Source organism: Vidua macroura, chromosome 8, assembly GCF_024509145.1.
Source record: "Vidua macroura isolate BioBank_ID:100142 chromosome 8, ASM2450914v1, whole genome shotgun sequence".
Lineage (NCBI taxonomy): Eukaryota > Metazoa > Chordata > Aves > Passeriformes > Viduidae > Vidua > Vidua macroura.
The window spans coordinates 34,519,420-34,542,668 of NC_071578.1; the positions used below are offsets into that span (position 1 = coordinate 34,519,420).

Here is a 23,249-nt window from a genome sequence, read left to right on the forward strand (position 1 = left end):
CCCCTGCCATGGGTAGGGACAGCTTCACTGTCCCAGGCTGCTCCAAGCCCTGTCCAACCTGGCCTTGGACACTTCCAGGGATCCAGGGGCAGCCACAGCTGCTCTGGGCACCCTGTGCCAGGGCCTGCCCACCCTTACATGGAAATAATTCCTTCTGACATCTCTAAATCTCTCCTCTTTCAGCTGAACACCATTCCCCTCGTCCTTGTACTACCTGCCCCAGTAAAAAGTCACTCTCCATCCTTTTTATTAATCCCCCTTAAACGCAAAAGGCCACATATCAAGAAGCAGTTGCAAGATACCTCCCTCAGTGTGTGAATTTTATCTTTTATTACTTGTGTGCGTCTGCATCTGTTATTTTTATGCTCCTGCAGGTACATCCTGTGGCCTGGATTTTAATGCTCATTTTTGCAGGGGGAGGTGAGAGGAGGGGTATGAGAAAGATGGAGAGAGACTTTTTAAAAGAGCATGTAGTAATAGGACAAAGGAGAATGGCTTCAAACTGAAACAAGGGTTAGGTGGGGATATTACGAAGAAATTCTTCCCTGGGAGGGTGGTGACACCCTGGCACAGGTTGCCCAGAGGAGCTGCGGCTGCCCCATCCCTGGAAGTGTCCAAGGCGAGGTTGGTCGGGGCTTGGAGGAAGGTGTCCCTGCCCATGGAAGGAGATGATCTCGCAGTCTTTTCCAACCCGGCGCCGTGGCAAGAGCGCGGCAGGACGCTGCCTTCACGCGTTACAGAATTTCCGTGGGGGGCTCGGGGGGCCCCGGCTCCGCTGGCGATGCGCGGCTCCCCCTGGTGCCCGCCGGCCCCGCTGCACAGCGGCTCCCCATCCATCCATCCACCCATCCACCCGTCCATCCGTGCATTCCCCGGGATGCCTGCGCTGGAGCCGCGCATCCCGGGCTGGGCCGGGCGGGGCGCGGCGGAGCCCGGGTGCAGCTCATGGCAGGGCCCGCCCCGGCCCGCCCCGGGCCCGCCCCGGCCCGCCCCGCCCGGCGCCGGGCAGCCCGGCAGTGTGGCGAGGCGGGCGGGCAGCGCTCCGCTCCCGGTGCCGCCGCCGCTCCCGCTGCCGCCGCCATGCCGCCGCCCGGCCCCCGCCGCCTCTCCCTCCTCCTCCTCCTCTCCTTCTTCCTCCCCGCGCTGCTGCTCCGCCGGGCGCTGGCCGCCGCAGGTAAGGGGGGCACAAGTTTGGGGGGCTGTGGGGTGGGCAGCATTCCCCCTAAAAAAGTTCACTGCGGTTGAGGTGCCCGGCCTTGGGACGCCGAGTTGGTGTTTCCTTTGGTTTTTTTTTTTCTTTTTTCTTTAATATAAAGGTTGAGGGGTTGGCGGGGGGGAGGCGGGCGCCCTCCGCGCCGTGGCGGGGGGATGCTCCCGGGGAGGATGATGCTGGCGGGGGATGCGGGCTGGCAGCGCCCTCCGCGCCGGGGGGATGCTCCGGTCCGGGGGGGATGATGTTCTGGGTGGGTGGGGGCTGGCAGCGCTCCCCGCTCCGCGGGGGATGCTCCGAGGGGATACGGGCTGGCAGCGCTCCCCGCTCCGATGCTCCGCGGGGATTCGGGCTGGCAGCGCTCCCCGCTCCGGGGGGGATGCTCCGGGCGATGCGAGCTGCCAGCGCCGCTCCCTGCCCGCCTCGCCGTGCCGCTTCCTTATATTTCTCTCTCTGTATATATATATATATATATATATATATTTATTTATTTTTCTTGGCAAAAGCAAAACAAACCCAGCCCTGTTTGTAGTAGCGCCGGCTGTGATTCCCCGGCAGGTCAAATAAGTAACTATTCAGTCTGGATTTTATTAAAAAAAAAATATTTTTTTTTTTTTACTGATTATTATTAAATCTGCATTTTCATAAGCTGAGCGATTGATGGCCGGGCAGCCGAGTGGTCTTTTCCTATGGCTGTTCAAAGTTTCCTGTGCGCAGCCCAATCTTGTGATTGAGATGCACTTAAATCCAGCCCTTCCGTTAGCAATCCCTGCCACAGACACGAAACAGAGGCACGTCTCTCCTGCTGCCCTCTCTCGTTAGGACTCCTGTGATCAAACTCAGCCTTTCCGCTGTATTTCCCCCCCTCCACACCCACTCCACAACTCATGGACATCCTCGGCACCTCCGCACTTTGTCCTTTGTCATCCTCCGGCGGTGGCAAAGCGCAGCCGCCCGCGTTTATTCTCCGGGTGTAAAAAGATGTGCCCGAGCGTAGAGCTCAGAAGGGCAGCCCTGTAAAGTCTGATGGCTTTTTGGAGGCTGGCAGAGACCATAGCCGTGTTGGGCAAGGTCGTTATCCCGGCGGGAATTCGGGATCTGTCGCTCCCCGCAGCTCCCGGCGAGGGTTTGAGGACGCGTCGCGAAGCACAGATCGGTCTTGTTAAGGAGTTGAAAGCGTCTCCTGACAAGCTGATTTTCTAGGAAAATGAACCAAGCCTTCTTTTCTGAAGCGTAATTAAGGTGACGAGGAATTTTAGGGAGGGAGTCTAATTAGATTAATATTTTTTCCGCCCCCGCCACACAAAGATCCAGTGTATTTCGGCAAATGGGAAACAGGAATAGCACTATTGACTTATCCAGGGGCCTGGACGTTGCTGCAGCAGCGTCCTCCAGCCAGAGGAAACTCTCCCTCGGTGGGAAGGGAGAGGTTTGAGAGCTGGCAACTGGTGTGCTCCTGCTCGGCTGGGAGCGGTGCCGTAGGGATGGGCAGCGAGGGGCCCTGAGGCTCGGCTCAGCACCGGGGGTTTGGGAAGGCTGGATTAGCCAAACTGGACTAGCCAGGCTGGATTAGCCAGGCTGCTGTGGGTTAGGGTTTAGCCAAGCTTTCCATGGCTGCTGAGGGGAGTTGGGGGAGATATCACAGCGTTCGTGCCTGGCTCTGTCCTCTTATCTCTGTGTGCGCCAAGTTCATGCAGGGGTTGAAATAAAACTGGGCAGGAGGGAAGGAGGGAGGGAATGAAGAAGAAAAAAAACAAGTTAAACCTGACCCACCTGGCTCAGTGTGAGTCTGGGGAGCTCTCTCAAGGCACGCTGCTAATCTGGCATATGTACCTGTGTGTATAATAAAGTTTTTAGCTGGGGAGCTATAATTAGTGTTTCTCCAGGAGAGTTGTGTAGTGGTGGCATGTGATGAGGCAGAGGAGGGAGCTGAGATAGGTGCTCAGCCCGGGTGATCATGCACTCCCTTCCCCATCCTTGCCTGGCTTTTAGGGAGAGGCAGAATTGTTTCCACCCAGAAAACAATTTTCTCTTTTAATGACAAAGAACGTGCATGTTGTTTGTGTCGGGTTGTGCAGCGTGGGGGTAGAAGTGTTGTTTTGGGTGGGGGTTTGAAACCCAGAAAGCATCTGGTCCACTCATCCAGCCCCAGGAGCACTGCTGGGGGAACCCAGCTCCCAGCGTGTCCCTGAGCCTGGGGCTTTACCTGCCAGGCTGCTCTCTGGGCTTCATCCTGCTCCCCTGGGTAGGAAAACAATTTGGGGTGAGGATTTGGAGCTTGCTTGAGGGTCTCTCCCCATGGGGCAGCACAGAGGCTGTAGAAGGGTGGCTGAAACCCAGAGGGTGATGCTGGAGGTGAGGACAGAGGTGTTTTTGGACAGCTGTCATCCTGGTGAAGGAACATCCTTCCATCCTTCTGCCCCGCCAGCAGCAGGAAAACACCCAGGGACAGGGGGATGGAGGGGAGATAGCAGCACTGCTGTCCCCCAGCAGCGTGAGGACAAGGGGGGCAGGAGGCTGCCTGCCTGCTGCTGCCAGCGTGAGCAGATGGCTGGGGAAAAAAATGCTCCAGGACCTGTTGCCTATCAAATCCTGCCCTTTGGAAGTGGAGGCTTGAGGACAGGCGTGTGTGGAAGGATCTGCTCAGGGGTTTTTTATCTCCTTCTCCTTCAGCTGCTTTTTTGTGGAGCCCTCTCTCTCTCTCTCTCTCAGAAGCCGGTGCTCTCTGTGCGTGGTAGCAGCAGAGGGAAATACTGGAACAACAACAAAAAAAGGAGAGAAATAGAAAACCACTACTTTAGAGGGGGCAGAATGGCTTGGAAATGGTAGTTGTGGGGGGCAGGGAGGAAATCCAGCTTGCATTTACTCTGCTTAGAAAGCAAAAGCTGACCCTGTAAGGAGCTTGGGGGGTTCAGCTGTGCCCTTCATCTCTGTAGGGTCCTGTGGGTCCCTGGGGGGCTGGTTCCCTTTCCATCCCTGTCCTAGTCGAACAGGAATTATATATATAAAAATATGCAAAAAACAGATCTGTATTTTGGGTCAGTTCAGTGAGCCAAGATGCTGCAGGGAGCTCTGCTTTCCTTCCATTTCTAGCAGTGGCATCCCCACGGCTTTCTCCCTCCCTTTGGGATAATCCTGGCAGCCTTGGGGGGTTTTGGGAGAGTCCTGAGCTGAGCTTTGCTGGGCAAAGCCAGGCTGGCAGGCCAGTGCCAGGTCAGGAATGCCGTGAGGTGAGGACAGAGGGGGCTGTGTGGAGTCTGAGGAGTTCATTACAGCAGATGTTGGTGCCACAGAGCCGCAGGTTCCTGCTGTTTCCTATTCATTTACATCTTCCCGGCTTTAGCGATGCTAATGTCAGTGAAAACATTTCCTGGGGGGGGGGGGCTGGGGGGGGGGGAGATAAATCATCGGCCCATTCCCTCCTGCTATCCCACCCGTGGGAAGGGGGAATTAACAGGGTGCAAGGGATGCCTGAGCCGCTCAGTGGCTGCCATCAGCTCCTCCGTGGCAATTGGAGGCCCACTGGCTCCAATTTTGGTTTTGCATAATCTGCAAAGCTGTAATTTGCTGTAATCAGTTGTATTGTGCAAGCCACCCCTGCCGGTGAGTCAGAGCACGGTGGCACCGGGCTGACACAGCCTGGCCCTCGGGATGCTGGGCTCTGCAGGGGATCTGTGTCTGCTGACACGGACTCTTATCCCCCCTGGAAGCGTTTGAGGCCAGCTTGGATGGGATCCTGGTCCAGTGGAAGGTGTCCCTGCCCGTGGCAGTGGGGCTGGAATGAGATGAACTTTAAGGTCCCTTCCCACCCAAACCAGTCTGTGACTCCCTTCTGTTTACCTGGGGCTGAAGGGAGCCTGGGTGACCCTTCCCTGGCTCTGCCGGAGCTCAGGACTGTAAGGAAGCGTTGTGCGAGCTGTATCTCCGAAAAGCAGAGCCTTGGTAGTGAACCAGCAGCTCCTCAGTGATGTCTCCCCTCACTTTAGGCTGGAGAAATCCTGTATGGGCTGCAGTGGGGCTGCACTTAGGGCTGGGAATGGAGCAGCTCTGGCCTGGGAGAGGCAAAGCAAGCCCAGAGAAAAGCCCAGGGAGCTGCTCTGATGTCTGCTCTCACACCCGCCCTCCCCGGGACCTCTGTCGGTGGCAGCCTGGAGGCCCTGGCTGGCTGCAGCACCCTCCCTAGCACTCCCTAAATCCTCCCTCTGCCTGTCCCCGCAGCCCTGCAGGCTTGGCTGCCGCCTGCATTTTTACTGTCGAGGCAGCTCTGGAGCGTGGGCTCGCTTTCAGCGAGCTGGGCTCCCTGCACGGAGGGTGATGCTGTTCCTCAGGGTCCCGGCTGGGATAAAGCATTTCAGATAAAGCATTTCTGCCCCCCTTGGGGAGCAAAGCCCTCGATCGGGGCAGCCCGCAGGGCCAGCAGGCAAGCAGAGCATCCCGAAGGCTGCAGCGAGGATTATTTTTGAAGCCTCCTGGTTTTTCGGAGGCCTGACTCACGGCACAGGAATGCGCTGGGCTGGCAGCCCCGGACCTGCTCCTCAGCGAGGGGAAGAGCTGCTGCCGTCTCCTCCTCCTCCTCCTCCTCCTCCGGAGCCCGTTCCCCATCCCAAACCGCTGGGCTGGGCTGGTAGCAGCCACGTGTTTGCTGAGCTTGGATTTTTAGGGGATTTTTTTTTTTTTTTTTTCTTTTTCCATCCCTCTCCTATTTGCCTTTTTTTTTTTTTTTTTTTTTTTTTTTAAAGGGCTCAACCCCGTTTTTTTTTCTTTTTATTGGGCTCAGCACCTCTGCTGAGGGAAAGACAGAGATCAAACGCCAGCCAGGCTGGGAAAAGCTGGATGAAGCCACGCTGGAAAACGAGGAAAGGGAAGGGAAGCAGGAATTATTTAGCACGGGGCTTGCTCCAGCGTGTCCTGCACTCTGCCTTTAATCTCCTGCGAGTCCCTCCCTGCCGCAGCTCGGGTCTCCTCTGCTCCCTCCTGCCTTGGGTGGCTTCTCCCACTCTTAGGGAGGCTGTTCCCAGTTTCAGAGGGCTCCCCCAGACCCACACAGGTGTGGTGTAGCTGGGTCAGGTTTGTAGTGGAACACCTGGGCTGCTGGGGAACGCCTGGGCCCCTTCCCTGGTTGGTTTTGGAGCTGTAAGCTTTAAACCAAACTCGTGATGGCTGGGGGTGCATCCTGGTCAAGGGACAGCGGTGACAAGTTTGTGTTTCTGCAGGCAGCCCAATCTTCCTCCGTGGAGAAATTCAGGTGGGGCAAGGGAAGAAGCAGGGAAGCAAAGCAAGCCCCGTGTCACAGCCATGCTCAGCACAGGCAGGGCGTCCTACAAAAATTGTGTTTGTCTGGTGTGGGAGCTCCTCTTCCCACCTTTCCCTGGGCTTTGCCAGGCCCCTTCCCTTGCCTGCCTGCCTGGAGCATCCATGGAGGCCTCAGTGTGTTTTCTCCTCATGTTTCAGCCCCTCTCTGCTGGGGATTGATGCCAAACTCTCACTTGTTTAGTGAAACATCCCCTTTCCAGCTAATTCCTTGCTGCAACAAGGAGGAATTACCAGGTCCCAAGGCTTGGGAATGGCTGTGAAGCCACATGGGGTACGAGCACAGGGATGGCAGCCATGGCAGTGGCACTGGAGGCCCAAAATTGGCCTGTGACCATGGCACTTGTGTTTATCCAAGGGAAATATAAATCAGGAGCTGCATCCCACTGTCTGCCATGCATAGCTTGATCTGGGTGGTTGTGGCTGACAAGAGTCCCCCAGCATGTAAAAATCAAATGGTTTTGAGCTATTTTTCCCCTTTGGCCTTTCTTGCTGTGTAAGTTTGAGGCAGTGCTGGGGTGTTGTGTTGTTTGTTGTCATTTTTTGTACCCTGAGAGGTGAAGGGTGCGAGTTGAGACACTCACTACTTATATTATTACTTAAGAGTAATAACATACCTGGTTATACAAGAAGAAAAGTGAACAGAGCTTTTCTGTCCTGGAATTCAAGGTCTGGGCTGTCCCTTTCTCCAGGGAAGCAAGTCCCTTCAGGAAAGGAAGAAGACCTGATGGATTTGGGCAGCATTTTGTGTAATACCTCTGTACACACAAACATACAGGACCATTTATTCCCGCATCTTTTGGGAATAACAAAGGAAGGGGAAAAAAGTGCTGGTTTGTACCACCAGTGATCCCTTCCCAGCTGGAATACCCAGGGCTGTCAGCCCAGTTGTGGTGGAGCCAGACACAAAAGTCACATCCCGGCATCTCTCCCGCTTCCGGGGGGTCCCGCCGGTGTGGTTTTCCATCAGGAGCCCATGAATAACCTTTGCTCCCCTCCTTCACAAGCCTGCACCCAGTGTGAGAGCTGAGGGATTGTCTCCCTTTGAAAGAGCGTGGAAAATCTCATTTTGAGACGTTTAATGCCTATTAGATCCATCTGCCTCCCTCTCGAGTGGGGGCCACCGCAGGAGGAGAGCCGAGGACATCCGAGATGGGCGGGCTTGGGGGCTCTGTGGGGATGATGGATGCAGGTGGATGGCACAGAATGCTAGAAAGCGGTGTGAGGAGTGGAAACAAGCTTCCGTGGAAGTGGAGAAATGCTCTTGGAACTGGTGTTGCTGCGCGTGACATCATTTTTTGGATGCTTTGTCTTGTGCTAGGGACGAGGTGCAGCACACCTTGATGTGGTGAACCAAAGGCTGTGCAGGTAAAACATGGGTGAGAGGGTTTGAGTGCAGGGTGGGGAATGGGGAGTGCTCCCTCCTGGAAGGCACCATGATGCTCCTCCCACCAGGCATCCCTCCCTGTTGGAGCTGTACGGAGACAGACGTGGTGGCTCTCAAATGATGGCAGGAGAGGGCACAGCTGAGGTGACAGCAAGGTTCTCTGCACCCAGACTTTGTCCTGCTGTTGCTTTGTGAGTCTTTCCTCTTGTGGAGCTCCTCTCCTCCCTGGGAGCTGCCGCTGGCATGGAAGTGACCCCTGCTTGCCCCCTTCTCGCCACATCTGCAGCATTTAAACGCCTCTACAGGTCCCATTTCACCGCTAAAATGGGGCACTTTGGCCTGCCCACCTTTGGTGGGCCCCTGGGTGTGTGTACCTGCCCCTCCTGGGCCGCTGGCAGGATGGAGGGATGGACATTTCCAGCCAAATCCAGCCTTCCTGGCCAGGTGGCTTGCGGGGGCGGGAGGCTATTAAAAGGGTTGTGTTGCACTGTGCAGCGTGGGAGTTCTCCTTAGGCAGGAGGTTGCAGAGCCCAGGAATTCCTCAGGACAGATTCCTGGTAGAAGGGACACGCCTGGGATGCAGCGGTGCTGTCAGCAGTGCCTTCAGAGCTTTCTAGGCTGTGAGGTTCGGGGCACACGTGAGGGCATCCACAGCAGTGGCTGAAGGCACTGAGGTGCCACTGACTGTCCAGTGGACTCGCATGGTGTCTGGGAAACTGTAATTCCTCCTGGCTGCTAGTTGGAGGACTGGGAGCAATTGGGATGGAGGACGGCCAGCAAGGTGGTGTTCGGTCAAAGGTTGGACTCGGCGATCCTGGAGGTGTTTTTTAACTTCCATGATTCATAGCACGACTTTGGAGGGTTTTATGGAGATGGATGGAGCGAAGTTCTTCCACTGGGTTGATGGGCTGTGCCTCCCTGCCATCTTCAGGGGGTCTGGTTGCCCCTCTTGGGGTCTGTGAGCAGGGGCTGCTCTCCCCCAAGGGCCGTCACCATCCTACGCCATCACCCGGCTGCGTTATTGGCTCCATCTGTTTGGCTTGGCTTGGGGAACAGAAGGGAGGGTGTTTTCCAGCAGCCTGAAAGTGGTTGCTATTTAAAACAACCAAAAAAAAAAAAAAAAAAAAGAAGAGAGAGAAAAAAATTGCGGTCTGCTGCTTGCTTTTGGTCCGTGGAGCCGAACAAGCGTCCCCACCCTCACCTGGAGGGGCATCTCTGAGGGCTTTGCAGGGCCCTGCAAGCCAAGGTAGCAATTAGTGCTGGTCGTGAGGGAGGATCCTGCAGGGTGGCCGTGCTGTCTGCCGTGGTCTGGCCTGGGGCCACTGCTGCCTTTGGGGAGGCCACTGCCCAGGTGTGGGATCCCAGCACCTCCCTCCACCCCTGTTTATCCCAAACAAGGGGTGCAGCCTTTTGCCTCCCCGCTGCCACGGCTGGTTTGGCACTTGCTGGAGGGTGCTACGGGGTTCCTGCACTGGAATATTACTTTTGAAGGTTTTTTTCTCCCCCTTTGACAGATGTGAAATGTAGAGACAGGCTTCAAATGAAAGCATGGCTCCCAGAGTCCAATTACACAGCAATTAAAAGTAATCAGCGGTCTGGGTCGCTGAGCTGGAGAAGGGGTTCATGGAATGGTTTTCTCTTCCAGCTTATCTTGGAGAAGCTTAAATGTCCTGTCTCTTCTGCTGTCTGGGCCCTGGCTGGGGGGCATCTTCACAGAGTGGGTCGAGCCTTGCTGGAAATCTGAATTAGGCTGGGATTAAGCTGTTCCAAGTTCTCCCAGCTCCTCGCTGGGGCTGTGGCATCCCTACACTGCTTCCTGGGGTCTCCTCTGAGTTCCATCAGTCTGTGTTTTGGGGCTAAGCATTTGGTGACCTGGTGTCGCTGCTGGGTGCACGCCTGACTTCACTGCCATTCCTGGGGCCGCTCTGGGCTCCAGAGAAGAAGAGGAGGTGGCACTTGGGGCTCCCCTGCCAGGTCCATCCAAGCGCGTCCTCAGGCCTGCAGTTCCTGCTGTCCTCCCCGGTCTTTAGGAGGAGGTGCTGACTCAGTTGTGGAAGCAGGTTTTCCTGCAGGATGCCTGATTCCCCTTGTGCATCATTTTGGCTGCTTTTCTGCAGCCAGAGCCTTGCAAACGCCTCCTTCCGCGCTCCGGCGTCGGCACTAATGGGATTTGTTACAGGAGAGGGGATTTGGCTGTGGAGCTGCTCGGGTGACTGGGATCCTGAGTGTGATGAAGTGGGGTGTGGGCTGCCAAGGGCTATAAAACTGTTTTCTTCCCCTTTTCATTCTCTCTTTTTTTTTTTCTTTTTCCCATGTGTGTTTATGCTTAATGGTTTGCTACTGGTGAATGACTCGGTTTGGATTTAAGGACTTAGAGCCTCGTGGCTAATCCCTATCCTGGCTTGTGGACCCTTTGGATACCCCGATATCCATAAAATACATATGATATATATGCGTGTATATATATAAAACAAGACACCAAGGCACTTATTTCATATTTCTAAAATTTATACACCAAGATAAAAATGCTGGCTGTGCCCAAAGCTGGAAAAGCAAGATCCAAAAGCCGGGAAGAGGGTTGGGTTTTGCTTGGGCTGAGCAGTGACTAACCAGAGGTGAGCTCTTAAAACAAATGCTTGGGATAAACTGGTTATGCAAACTGGGGCGAATTGGGCAGGTTCCTTTGTAGTTTACAGCAAAACCCCGGGAGTCTGGGGCGTGTTGGGGCCGGTCCTGCCGGGGATGGAAAAACCCACACGCCGGCTCTGCTGATGGGGTCGCAGCCGACGGGGAGGGATCCTGAGGGATGAGGGGCAGGGGAAGGCACAGGTTACTGCAGGGCCTCCTCTCTTCAGCTAAAACCTTAAGTAGCACCAATCCTAAACGCAGAGCAGGTCAAAAATAGATGGCTTTTCTTCCTTTTTGAAGTGTGGTTTTCAATAGCTGCTAAGAGGAATCTGTGCTGTGCTCGGCTCCAAGAAGCTGTCGGGCTTGCTGGTCCTGTGCTGCCGAAATTCACCAATTCAGAGGATTTGGGGTTTTTTTTTGCCTCGGACGTGGCCGGGAGGCCGGCGTGGGACACGCAGGCATGCCAGCAATGCTCAGCATGCCTTGGGAAGGCTGTCAGGCTCACAGACCACAAGGCTTCTGGTTTCCATCACAGCCACCACTGTTTTGGCCGGGGGCATCCATCCATCCATCCATCCATCCATCCATCCATCCATCCATCCATCCATCCATCCATCCCTCCATCCATCCATCCATCCATCCATCCATCTGTCCGTCCGTCTGTCCATCCGTCCATCCGTCCCACAGCCCTCCCAGGGCTCCTCTCCAGGGTGGTGCTTTGAGGACACTGGGAGCAAGAAGGGGGTACGAGGGCCCTTGGGGTGGATTTTTAACTCCACCCAGCCCCGTGGGCTGGGAGAAGGTGATGCCTGGCTTTTTGGTGAGGCACAGTAACGCTCCATAAGAATCCCACTTGCTGCTTCCCGCTGGATCAGGCTTCTGGCTGAACAAAGAGCAGCTTAGGCTGCCGTAGTCATTCTGAGGGGGGAAAGCCTGGCTGCTGGAGGAAGCAGAAAATTAGATGAAAACTGCCTAACAGGAATATAAAAGATGATTTTTGCACACAGGGAGGGGAAAAGAGGAGGTGAAGTTGCTGCTTTACCCTGAACATCCTCTGAGCACTGCTGGACACGTTCACCATTCCTGCATCCTAAAGGATGCTTCTTTCTGGTTTTTGCAAAGGGATGAGGTTGGATGTGGGGCCTGTGAGAAATGGATTTGTAAAGAATTTTTAAAATTTGATAGAAAGCTTACACAGTCTTGTACATTTGTATGTAAACATTGAGAAAAGTGTGTTGACTTAGGAAGGTTATGGAATAGAGATTATATTGTTGAGAGAGAGATTTAATTAGAAATAAGTTTTAATAAGTCTTAAAATATGGCTTTGTAAAAACATCAAATACTAAATACTAAACTAAAATATTAAACCAAATGCTAAACCAGGACAATTAGATATTTTGGAGGATTAGAATTGTGAAAGATGTATTGTAGTAGGATGGTGTGGGGTAAAAATATAGGTGATTGGTGTTAGAAGTAATAATAGTGTGGTAAAATAAAATCTTAAATAAAGTCTTTAAAATGCCTCTCAGTTGCCCCATCTCTGTAAAAGCTGGGAAAACCAACAGGACCCCAGTGGTCCTGGGCTGGATGGGGAAGGAAGATGTTCCCTTGTAGAGTGAGTTCTTGTTGTGCTGCTCCCTCCCACCTTTCCATCTGCACGGGCTGTGTTTTCCTCAGTATTTCTGGCCTGGCTGGAAGGGGACGATCCAGCCGGGTTGTTAATGACCCCTGCATGGAACAGCAAAGCCCACTTAGCAGTCTCGGCCCAGGGGTTTTAATGCAGCCTCTCTCCTTCCCTCCGGGAGGGATGGGAAGGGAAGGGCTGCCTGCACCATTCCTCGCACAGAGAACAAGGGCTCGGGATTGTGTGCCACGGGGAGGCGGGGGAAGGAGCCTGTGGAAAGTTTAGGGGGGAGAATGCAAACCATATGTTCCGCCCAGGGTCGAGTTGCAGAGCTAAAACCAGCAGGGAAGCCAAAGGAGCCAGAATCCTGCAGTTTGGCTGGGCTTTGCATCCCGGTAGGTGTGGGGAGGGATCCAGCCTGGCCTGCTCAAGGATGGTTTTATAAAATAAACCCTCCCTAAAAGGTGATTTGGGTCCCGTGCCTGGCACGCTGCTGTCCTGTGTGTTTAGGACTGGGGTCTCCAGGGCTGTTTCCAAGCCTTGGGGTTCCTCTAAATAAACAACAGGGATGCTGGGAAGAAGCTTGTCCGGGTTGTCCTGAGTTCATGGCGTGCACAAGTTTGATGGGAAGTCGAAGGAAGAGATTTTTGCCAGCAAGGGAGTGCCTGCAGCTCGCTGGAAAAGCAAGGGTGGTGTGCCCTGCACCAAGGCTGTCCTTGTGGTCTCTTTCCAGCTACAGAGAGGAAAGTCAGAGGAAAAGTGGAAAAAGTTATGTGCAGGCAGCTTGTAGAGTCGTACAGGCATCAGACCTGAGCGAACTGAGCTGGGCAAAAGTGCTTTGAAAAGGAAACCCGAAAGCAGGAGAAGCACCGAGGTCTCCCAGCAAACTTTCTGAGCTGGGAGACATCTTTTGTTCCCCAGACTAAAGGCATGGAGACAATATCTGATTCCCTGGCTGGCTCCACGGAGCTGTTTGCAACCTGTCAGCTTGGAAACCATCTGCTCACAGCCCGTGGGGACTGTGCTGTATGTGGGACACAGGGGGAGGGAGGCGCTGCTGTGAGCCCCGTGGGATCCAGCCCCTCTGGGCCACCTTGTTCCCTGCCCCAAGAGGAGCTCCCGTGCCTAAAACACCAAAAATCCACATGGATTTATCTTTGGGCTTGCTGGATTATTTGTATTTGTTTGTTTGGGGGGGAGGGGAGGTGGTGTTTCTATTTTTAGCTTCATTTCCTAAAAAAAAAAAAAAAAAAATCCAGACTATTTTTTTTCTTAGCTGCCGTGCTGTTTGTACGTCTGCACCCTCTCCTCTAACTCAGAAGAAGATGTCTCGTAATTAAGCGCCTGTCTGATTAGGAAATTAGCAATAAAGTTTTTATCTAGGCTGGTTGGCCAGTGAGAGGGATCTATTAATATCCCACTAAAAAAAAAAACAAAAAAACCCAAAACATCAACAGCACAACACTTGGCACCTACTATTGGGGAACACAAATGCCACAAATGGAGTATTTGGAGCAGCAGGTCCATGGGAAAACAGGCTTTGCTCTGCTGCTTAGGGGACCACCTGGAAATAAATGGAGGATTGAGGAAAATGCTGGAAAAACCTTAGGCAAGGTGAGGGAAGCGCTGAAAGCCGCTCTCAGGGCATGGCAAAAGGCGCTTTTTGGCAGGTGACCTTAATTCGAAGGAAATGATCCTTTGCTGGTGATGTTTGAGGTGGAAGGGGAGGCAGGAGAAGAGCATCCCACGCCTGGGTCAGCAGGGAGGCTTCCTTCCAGCTCTGGAAGAAATCACTTGGCACGCTGGATGTGGGGCACTGATGTCAACCACGGGGTCCAAAGGCTGGAGGAGTTTGGGTTATCATAGACTTCTGGGTCAGGATTATCCTGCAGCTTTGGCTCCCCATGTTTTTGGGGAGCAGCAGCTCCTGGCCCCTCCAAAAATGGAGCACCAAGGGGAAGGATGGTGGTGGGGAGAGCATCTTCCACTGAGATGGTCTCAGCTGCTTCTGCAGGTCCTCAGGCTGTGCCCAGGGTTTGATCTGGCTGCTGTTTGTCCCTTGGGCAGTGCTGCAATAAACCTGGCTCTTGCCTCACTGGGTTTGGGACACTGGGTTTGTCCCAAGCCAGCTGCCCGGGAGCTGCTGTAATCCAAGAGGAGCTGAACCTGAGGGACAACTAGGTGATGAAAGGAGTCCTTGTCCTATTGCAGAGTCCCCTGGATCGTTATTTGCAGAGACAGGCTCTTAATGCAGTGCGGGAGAAGGCTTGGAAAGCCAGGAAGAGGTTCTCAAGGAGCTGGGGGAAATGAGAACCTGGAGCTAGGAAAGCTGAAGTGTGCTTTCTTCCAGCACCAGGTTGTTTATTCCAGATAATGCAGAGAGATGGCATCTCTTTTGATTTTAAAAAAAGGGAAAACAACCTCTATTTTGAGACTGCTGAGAAAGTGACTGCCCCTTGTGATTTTTCACAGCTGAGATCATTTCTGGCTGAGTGAATCCACTCTGGAGGTTTTAGGCTCGATGTGTATGGGTGAGCTCAGAATTTTTATGGGGTGTGGAGTGGGGGTAAAGCTCAATCGCTTTGGACCAAAAGATACAATAAAGCTGTGAGGATGCATCAGTGAAGAGAAGACTTTCATTCACTTTTGGGGTGAACTGTGATCTGGAGCTGCTCTGCTGTGAGGGAAAACAAGAAACGAGCGTTTGCTGAGGGCACATTAGCAAAAGCTGGAAGGAATTACTGCTCTTTTCAGAAATAGGTAATGCACATCATTTTGGGAGACGCTGGATTTCACAAGTGCTTATTCGGGCCCAGATTCAGTCTGTTCCCTGCACTGCAGACTTTGGGAGAAGAAATTAAGTCTGAGGCAAAGCAGGCTGCCTGTGGGAGGGACTGAGGCTCAGAGCAGGGCTTTAATTTCGGCGGTGTAGCAGTGTAATGGTGTTGTTTATAAGCTTCTCTTGCCACATGAAAGCAACGTGGCATTATCCTGGTTGGCCCTAAAAGCAGGGAAGCAGCCAGAAGAGGCCTGATTACAGAGCAGCAGCTCTTTCTTCCCATCACTACAAAAGAATAGACAATAGAAACCAGGATCCAGTTTTAGCTCCAGTAATGCAATGCCCTCCTTCTGGTGGTCATGTCACATGCTGCCTGAGCAACTGCCATCCTTGTTTTGCCTGGAAAACCAGCCTTGGAGGGAGGGAAGGAGGGAGGAAGCAATGGCTTGGGCTGGGTGATGCTGTGTGGGTGCCCAGCTGTGGGGGGGACCTCATCTCTGGCCACCTTTGGGGAAGGTGGTGGCCTTCAGCATCTGTAGGGACAGCAGTGGAGCTGGTGGGCTGTTGGTTTTTGGGTCACCAGCCCTAGGAATGGGGGGTGGTTTGGCTGGAGCCTGGGGTGTGCTTGGGAGGCTGAGCCTGAGGCTCTGGAATAGGAACTTATTACAAAAGCAGCTGTGCGGTTGCTCCTTGCTCGTGCCATGAGCTTCCCATCCACGTATGGCAGGGGCTAAGGCATCAGAAACATGGATTTAAATTCTTTTTCCCTCAAGGACAACTAACTTGACCGTTTTAAGGCGGTTTGGAAGCAGGATGGGGGATGTTTCCAGTTCATTTTGTGTTGCTTGGCTTCCCCAGGTTGGGTGATCTGTGTGGGATTTAAGAGGTGAGCGGGTGGTTGCTAAGGGCAAAGGGGACCCCTCTGAGGCTGTGCTGTCATCTCCATCATTGCAGGAAGTGTGGAGAAAATTCCAGTGAAGATAATTTTTTTTTAAAGTAGCCACAGGTCACAGCTGGCTTGCTTTGGGCTCTGGCATTCCCAAAAAAGCCGGATGGGAAAGGGGTGCAGGGAAAAACCCACAGCAGAACCCTCACAGCTCTTTGTGCCCGGGACAAAGGGCTGGTTTGGAGTTACAGGGAAGAAAAGGCGCTGTGTTTGTGGAGGGAAAGGTGTTGTAAGATGGGTATTGGGACTGGGACATAGCAGGGGAGCCAGATGAGGCCAGAACGAGGAAATATATTGTTGAGGATGATTGAGGATGCTGGCCCTGGGGAAATCTCTCACCAGCCTCGCGGTGCTATGGATGCTGATTTTCCCGCTCCTCTGCAGTTTTAAACGTGCAGGAGACAAAGTGTCCCTGGCCACCTGAGCGGCAGGAGGTGGGTGCCCACTGTCAGCATCACGAGTGTGTGCTGGGGATGCCACCGAGCCCCGCAGCTGCTGCTGCTCCCAGCCTTCGTGGGGTTTTAACCCCATTTCCCCCCTCCTCACTCGGTTTGCAGTTAGGGGCACCTTTCAATACACCTTTTTGATGCCCAAGACTAATGGTTCAGCCTGAATACGTTATCAGAGCAGTGTCTGATAAGTTTTCTGCCTCGAAGCCCTGGGGAAGTGCTTGTTCAGGGCCACTGCAATAGATTTTCCTCCTCTTTCCCAGCTGCCTAAAAATGGTGTGGTTTTTTTACTTACTCCTTAACTGAGCATTATTACTTTAATCAGTGGGAAGAAAAATGCAGGGTCCAGCCAGTGCTGTCCGTAAAGGCTCGCACTGCCTCTTTGTGCTTTCGTAAACCCACAAATGGTTGGCAGGACGTGCTGACAGGAAAGAATGAATCCCTGATTACTGGGATGGGCTCGGGCCCTATGAGGAAGGTGGCAAGGTGAAGGGTTTGGCTGTGGAGGTGACTGAGGGTGGCGGTGAAAAGGGTTTGATGTGGATGTGGAGCAGTGGAGGCGCCAGGACGTTGTGTTCTACAGGAGGAGGGGGATGCAGAGGCCCCGGGTGAAGTCTGGAAGACAGGAGGAGGTCCCACATGGAGTGGGATGCTGAGCATCCATGGAAGGAGCCTCATGTGCATTAATCCAGGAGCTGCCTGCAGCTCCCCTTTCAAGCTGTAATAGCCAGAGCCGGGAGAGTCAATCCATATCTATTTAAAGCGCTTCAATAAATAAAGATACTAAATAAAATCACAGTGGCCCTGCACTCTCTCTGCACTTCTAGGATTTCCCTTTCCCCTCCCCACGTTTGCTTCTGGATGCATCCGGAGGTGAAGACAGGGAAGGGATGGGAAGGGGCTGGTGTGGGTGACCTACACCTCTCAACAGTGGGTCTGGAGCCAGACACCAGCCTGGGCATCTCAGGGAGAATGTGCCGAGCCACTTCATCACCCCAAGTGAGGATAGGAGAGGGGGCACACATTTCCTCAGGGATATTTTATCAAAGGCAGATTTCCATGCGCAGCAGAGGAGTCCCAGCGGTTGCTGTTTTCTGTGGCAGGCAGGTGACAAGTGGGGAGCTGTCTTTGCAAGTCCTCTCTAATGCTAATGGAAGTGCAGGTTGGGTTTTTGTTGTTGTTGTTTGGGTTTTTTTTTATTTTCCCCTTGCCCCTCCCTTGCCGAGGACTAACCAGGGAACACTTGTTGGAGGATAAAATTAAAAAGCCCGTGGTGGTTTATTTTGAGGGCAGTGTGTTTGCTTTCACTTCATGCTGGAGGGAATTGCTCTGCTGCTGTCAGCAAATAAATAAAATAAGAGCTTTGTTTTAAATTAGACTTTCTTCTGGTAGCTAATTAGGCGAGCTGATACCTGCAGTTGCATTACCTAGGCACCGACTGTACCCAGCATATTCGAGGCATATGGCTGCTGTCGGCAGCTTCTAAACTTCATTAACCCCTTATTATGACTTTTTAAAATATCCCCTTAATTGGCTGCGAATTCCCCGGGGCTCTGATGGCATCAGGAGTCCTTCCTGGAGCGGCTGCCCCTGACAGGGATGAAGCTGGGGGTTGCTGTCCGCGTACCCACGGCACGGGGAACACGGTGCAATGCTTTCCAGCCACTGAGGGCAAAGTTCTGCGTTCCTAATTGTGAAAATAATTTACACTCCAAGCTCTCTCTGGGTGTTAAGAGCATGCAGCCCTCATGCCGGGGGCAGCTGAGGGAGCGCCAGGCTGGAGCCGTGGCTCCTGTCCCACCTGGAGGGAGGCAGGAGCTTGGCTCTCTCTCGCCTCCTCTCCTCGCCGCTGCTGTTGGGCGGCTGGAAGTTCCTGTCGGTCCTGTTGGCGATGGGGGTGAGCCCCGGGCAGCTCCTGAGCCGGGGGCTGAGCGGAGCCCGCGCCCTCCTCGCCAGGGAGGAAGGCTCTGGGGTCCCCCTCCCACGGGAGGGTCCCCAGGCTGAGCCCTGGAGGCCTTGGGCTGCTTTGGGAACGGCTCACAGCTCTCACCCGGCATCTTCTCGGGAGGGAAGGAGGGCTGCCAGCCGGGGTGGGACGGGGCTCTCCCGGCTGTCGCCTCGCGTCCCCCCGGCTCCTGCCTCGGGCATTCCCAGCCGGGCTCCCCGCACCCAGGCCTCGACTTGATGGGGAAATGAAGCCGAGTCATTATCCCCGGGGATAATTACCGGCCCTTGCGCAAGGCGGGGGGTGCTTCCGACCCCTCCGGCCGTGCCGGGAGCCGGGGCTGGGCACCGAGCCCTGCGCACCCCTCGGGGGTCCCCACGTCCCCCCCGGCCCTCCCCAGCTCCTGCTCGCTGTCGGCAGGGGCCAAGGGAGGGGGTTCTTCCTCCCCCCCTCCTCCTCCTCCTGCAGCAGGGGCAGCCCCCATCCCGCATTCCTGCTCGGGAGGAGATAAGGATCCAGTCTGGCGCCGGGGTTTCAATGCGCTCCCTGATTATCGACAGGCGCCGGGCAGAGCCCCGGGCAGCGATAAGTGGGGAAGGGGAGCGGGGAGGGGGCTGCCCTGCTCTGGCAGCACCACTGTGCTCAGCTCAAGCCCACTTAAAAGGCTTTTGCTTTATTTTCCTGGGGTTTTTTTTTCTTTTTTTTTCTTTTTTTTTTCTTTTTTTTTTTTTTGCCTGTGCCCCCAGGGCTGCTGGGGCCTCACACGCTGGGCTTGTGTGGGGATGGAGGGGGACGAGGGAAAGATGTCCCACGCTCAGCAGCTGGGTTCACAGAATCACTGAATGGTTTGGGTTGGAAGGGATCTTAAAGCTTAGATTCCATGGGCAGGGGCACCTTCCCCTATCCCAGGGTGCTCCAAGCCCCATCCAGCCTGGCCTTGGACACTGCCAGGGATCCAGGGGCAGCCACAGCTTCTCTGGGCACCCTGTGCCAGGGCCTCCCCACCCTACAGGGGAGCATTTCTCCCTAATACCCAACCTAACCCTGCTCTCTGGCAGTGGGGAGCCATTCCCCTTTGTCCTGTTCCTCCAGGCCCTTGTCCAAAATCTCTCTCCAGCTCTCCTGGAGCCCCTTTAGGCACTGGAAGGGGCTCTGAGGTCCTCTCCAGGTGACACCCCCAGCTCTCCCAGCCTGGCTCCAGCCCTTGGACCATCTCCATGGCCTCCTCTGGACTGGCTCCAGCAGCTCCGTGTCCTCCTCGTGCCGGGGGCCCCAGAGCTGGACACAGCTCTGCAGGCTGGCAAAGCCATCAGAGGTCATCGAGTCCCAGCGTTTGGGCACAAAGGTGTCACCACCAAGCACATGGGGGTGCTTTCCTCGCCTGGGAGGGGGGGACGTGCGTGCCCAACATCACCTGCAGCGGGCACCGTGTCCATGGGACACTGCCATGGGCACCGTGTCCATGGGACACTGCCGTGGCACACGGCTCCCACCCCTTCCAGATGTTGCACTGCACATCTGCGCCACCCACGCTCCCCACCAGTCCCTTGCAACTCTTCAGCCAAGGTCCCTTCTGGGTTTCAGGGGCTCAGGGCAGGGTCTTTATCAGCCGGGTGAGCCCTCCACGGGACAAAAGCTCTTATCATGTTGGTGTCAGGGCTGTGGCATCTCTGTCTGTGTGCAATCAAACCCCATGTGTCTGCTCTCTGCCAAGGAATCTGGAGGCGAAGGAAGAGCCTTATCTTCCTGCTGGGAATGCTCTTGCAGCCCAAAGGCATTTCTCTGCTGTGCTAATGCCTTTGGGATAAAAAAAAAACCCCAAAAAAACCCCAACAAAACCAGGGAGTTTTGCCCTCTCTTTTCACTCTGAAGCTTATAAATAACAGTGCAGCATCCTGGGGAAGGGTGGTGGGGTTTGGATTTTTTCCCTTATGTTTTTTTCCCTCCTCTAAGTGTAACTCTGGGCTGATATCCCAGGAATGTGATCCCTGGTGCTCGTAAAAACCCAGCTTCTGGCCTCCTCCTTCCTTCCCAGGCATTAAAGAGCCAGGCCTTGGGGATGAACTGGTGGGATCTTGCATCCACTGGGATACTCCACAACATATGGGGCTTCTGGTTTCCAGTGTGAGCTCTCTGAAGCTTCCTGCATTAATATTTGATGCTTTTCCTTGGGGTGGACATTAACAAGGAGTGAGCACCACCAAAAAAAGATGCTTTTTGGTTTTAGTGGAGGGGAGAGAGAAAGAAGGCGGAGGGGAAAAGCCGAAACGCAATCGTTTTTTATGGCTTTCCGGAAGGGCTTGGATGTGGCTTGGACAGCATCGGGTCAGGAGCAGAAGGAGCAGATAGCCCCTGATCGTCCCTGCCTGCTTGCATTTTTCCCTTTCAGGTCGTAAATATAAAACCACTACTTGAAAAACAAAAAGCTCGTTAAGCTGTCAGCGGGCTCCCTCTTGGAGGGTCATAAATGTGTCTCTGAGCAGTGGCTTTTGTTCCTGCCATGGCTGGGCTTAGGAGCTGGGGCTGGAGGGAGGAGGTCACTGCCCATAGGGGTGCTGGTGGTGGGGCTCTGACCCCACTAACAGAGCAGTAACATCCCACTGCCGCAGATTTGAGGCTCCCCATCCCTTCTTGGCCTTCCCTGCGGACCTCGAGGTATGAGGGTGCTCCCTTGGAGAGGGATTGGAAAGATGGGTGCGGATGTCTCTACAAAGAGCTCGATGGGTGAGGGTCTTTAGGAGAAATGAGTGCTAATGTCTTCAAAATGGGTTTTAGGTTTGTTACGCAACGCGGGCAGTTTGAACTCCTGAGCTTTAGGGTAATGGGCAAATGGGCCTGCAAAGGCTATTGCAGAACCCAGACAGCTGTCAGAGTCCAAAACATCCCTCTGGCTGCCCCAGCGTCTCGAGACCCTAGCAAGGGGCTCAGAGACCTTAACAAAAAGTCAGAAACACCAATGACTTCGATTTTAACCCGTGGGAGAGGTTGCCAACTCTATGCGAAGAATTACAAGCCGCAAGAGTTTAAGTAGTGTAATAAGTGAATTAACACGAAGTAAAAAGGTAAAATTTTAAGATTTTTAGAACGTAATTCAAAGGTACAAAATAGAAAAATTTGGACGTATCATAACCTTCTTCTCCTTCTTCTTGTCCTCCATGTCTTAGTGTGACAGTGACACTTTTCTATTAAAGTGGAAACACACTGTCTAACACAGATAATAAGTATTAACACGTTATTGTAAACAAAGTACATGTAACTTTTGATATAGAATGTAATCACCACCCAAAGGGGCAAGCAAATTACCACAGCTACCTTACTAGACAAAGCTCAACGAATCAAAAAAAAAGAATGTTCTAGATAAATAAACAACCTTAAGAAGCTAATCCAACACATTCCAACTCCTTTAGCTACACGAGCTAAGAAACAAAAACTTTTACAATTTTAGGGTCAACCCAACAGTGAGACCCCAAGAGGTCTGCAAAGGCTATTGCAGAACCCAGACAGCCTGAACTTCTGAACTTTGGGGGAATAGGACGTGTTGGAGGGGGAAAGGTGTGGTAGGCTGCTCGGGCAGGCTGTACCTTCCTCGCACCTCAGCCAGCAGGGAAAGGAAGAGGGCAACATGAGGCCGGGAGAAATCTCCGAGCACCGTGGGGTGGTGGAGTCCCCATCCCTGGAGGCGTCCAAGGAACGCCTGGACGCGGCACTGGGTGCTCTGGTGACACGGTGAGGATGTGTCACAGGTTGGACTCGATGGTCTTGGAGGTCTTTTTCGACTGAAATGGTTCTGCCAGTCTGTTCCGGGCTGTGCTGGCGGTGACAGCCTCGGTGGCTGTCCCCTGGCGGGGCCGGGCGCCAGGGGCAGGGCCTCAGACTTCTGCCTCAGCGTCACCTCATTGATTTCATCACAAACAGCTCGGCTCAGCCCCTTGCAGCTCGCTGAGACAGGTGTTAGAGATGATCCAAATAGCCCAGCAAACAGCAGGGAGAAGGAGGTGGGCAGAGCATCCCGCTGCCTTCTCCTGGAGATGCTCTGCCAAGGGGTAGAGTTGATTGCTGTTAGGACTGAACTAAACTCAGGTCGTTTCCATGTGTCTTGTTGTGCTGGTGGGGTTTTCCCTTTGTCCCTGGATAGGCAAAACAGCTTTGGTGATCCTTGCCATGCACTGGTGAAGAGGCTGGATGTGGGGACAGAGAAGGAGGAGATGAAAAGCTGGCACCGATGTGGCCCGTGAGTGCCAGCGAGCTGCTGGTGGGTGCAGGAGCAATCCACCCTGGTGTGGAAAGGATACCAGCATTTTACGGCCTGTTCTGCTTCCAGAGGGAGGTTTTCCATGCTGAGAATAAGGACCTCCGTCCCTGTGATCTGGTTGTCATTCGATGTTTCTCCTAAAGGCAGCCGCTCCCGCATTAACATCTAATTAGCAGCAGCTAAAAAACCCCCGCGCCTGAACCGGGAGGAGAAAGAAAAGGGTGAGGAATTAAAGATGCAAAAGACCTGTTAGATCATCTGGTCCTTCCTTTGGGATTGTTCCTGTGGTGTTTTGTCCAGTCTTGTTCAAAAAGTCTCCAGGGCCATTACTGCTTCCCTCAGAGGGCTGTTTCATTGTGTACTGAGAGAAACCTTCATAAATGTAAAAGCTTTATACAATTGAGGTAAAAGAAACAGATTGAGTCATTGTATTGTTCTTTGTAATCAGCTTTGCTGTTCATTAATTTCCTCCCCAAAGCCTTATTTAGGCTGGGAATCTGAAAGAAAAAGCACGTGTGAGGGATGGTGGGAACAGGCTGCCTGGCTCTGGTGGGTTCCTGTGCATCACCCTCCTCTCCCTGACAGCCTGGATGTGTTCAGACATCTCCAAGATCCTGTCTGCCCTGGGCTGGGCCAAATTTAGCTGTGGAGATGGGGATGGGTTCGTGCTGCAGTGGGGTCTGACTCTCCTGGGCAGCTCCTGATGCTGGAGCTTTCTA

The 23,249-nt window shown here is 53.8% G+C and overlaps 1 protein-coding gene across 1 annotated transcript in view; it reads left to right on the forward strand.

Moving 5' to 3' along the window:
* The first annotated feature begins 781 nt into the window (after window positions 1-781).
* The window catches only part of UNC5B (unc-5 netrin receptor B), a 54,442-nt gene continuing 31,974 nt past the window's right edge, over window positions 782-23,249 (forward strand). Inside the window, exons 1-2 of the mRNA XM_053983233.1 lie at window positions 782-936; window positions 1,098-1,174. Coding sequence (XP_053839208.1) covers window positions 782-936; window positions 1,098-1,174 — 232 coding nt within the window. The remainder of the gene's footprint in view (window positions 937-1,097; window positions 1,175-23,249) is intronic.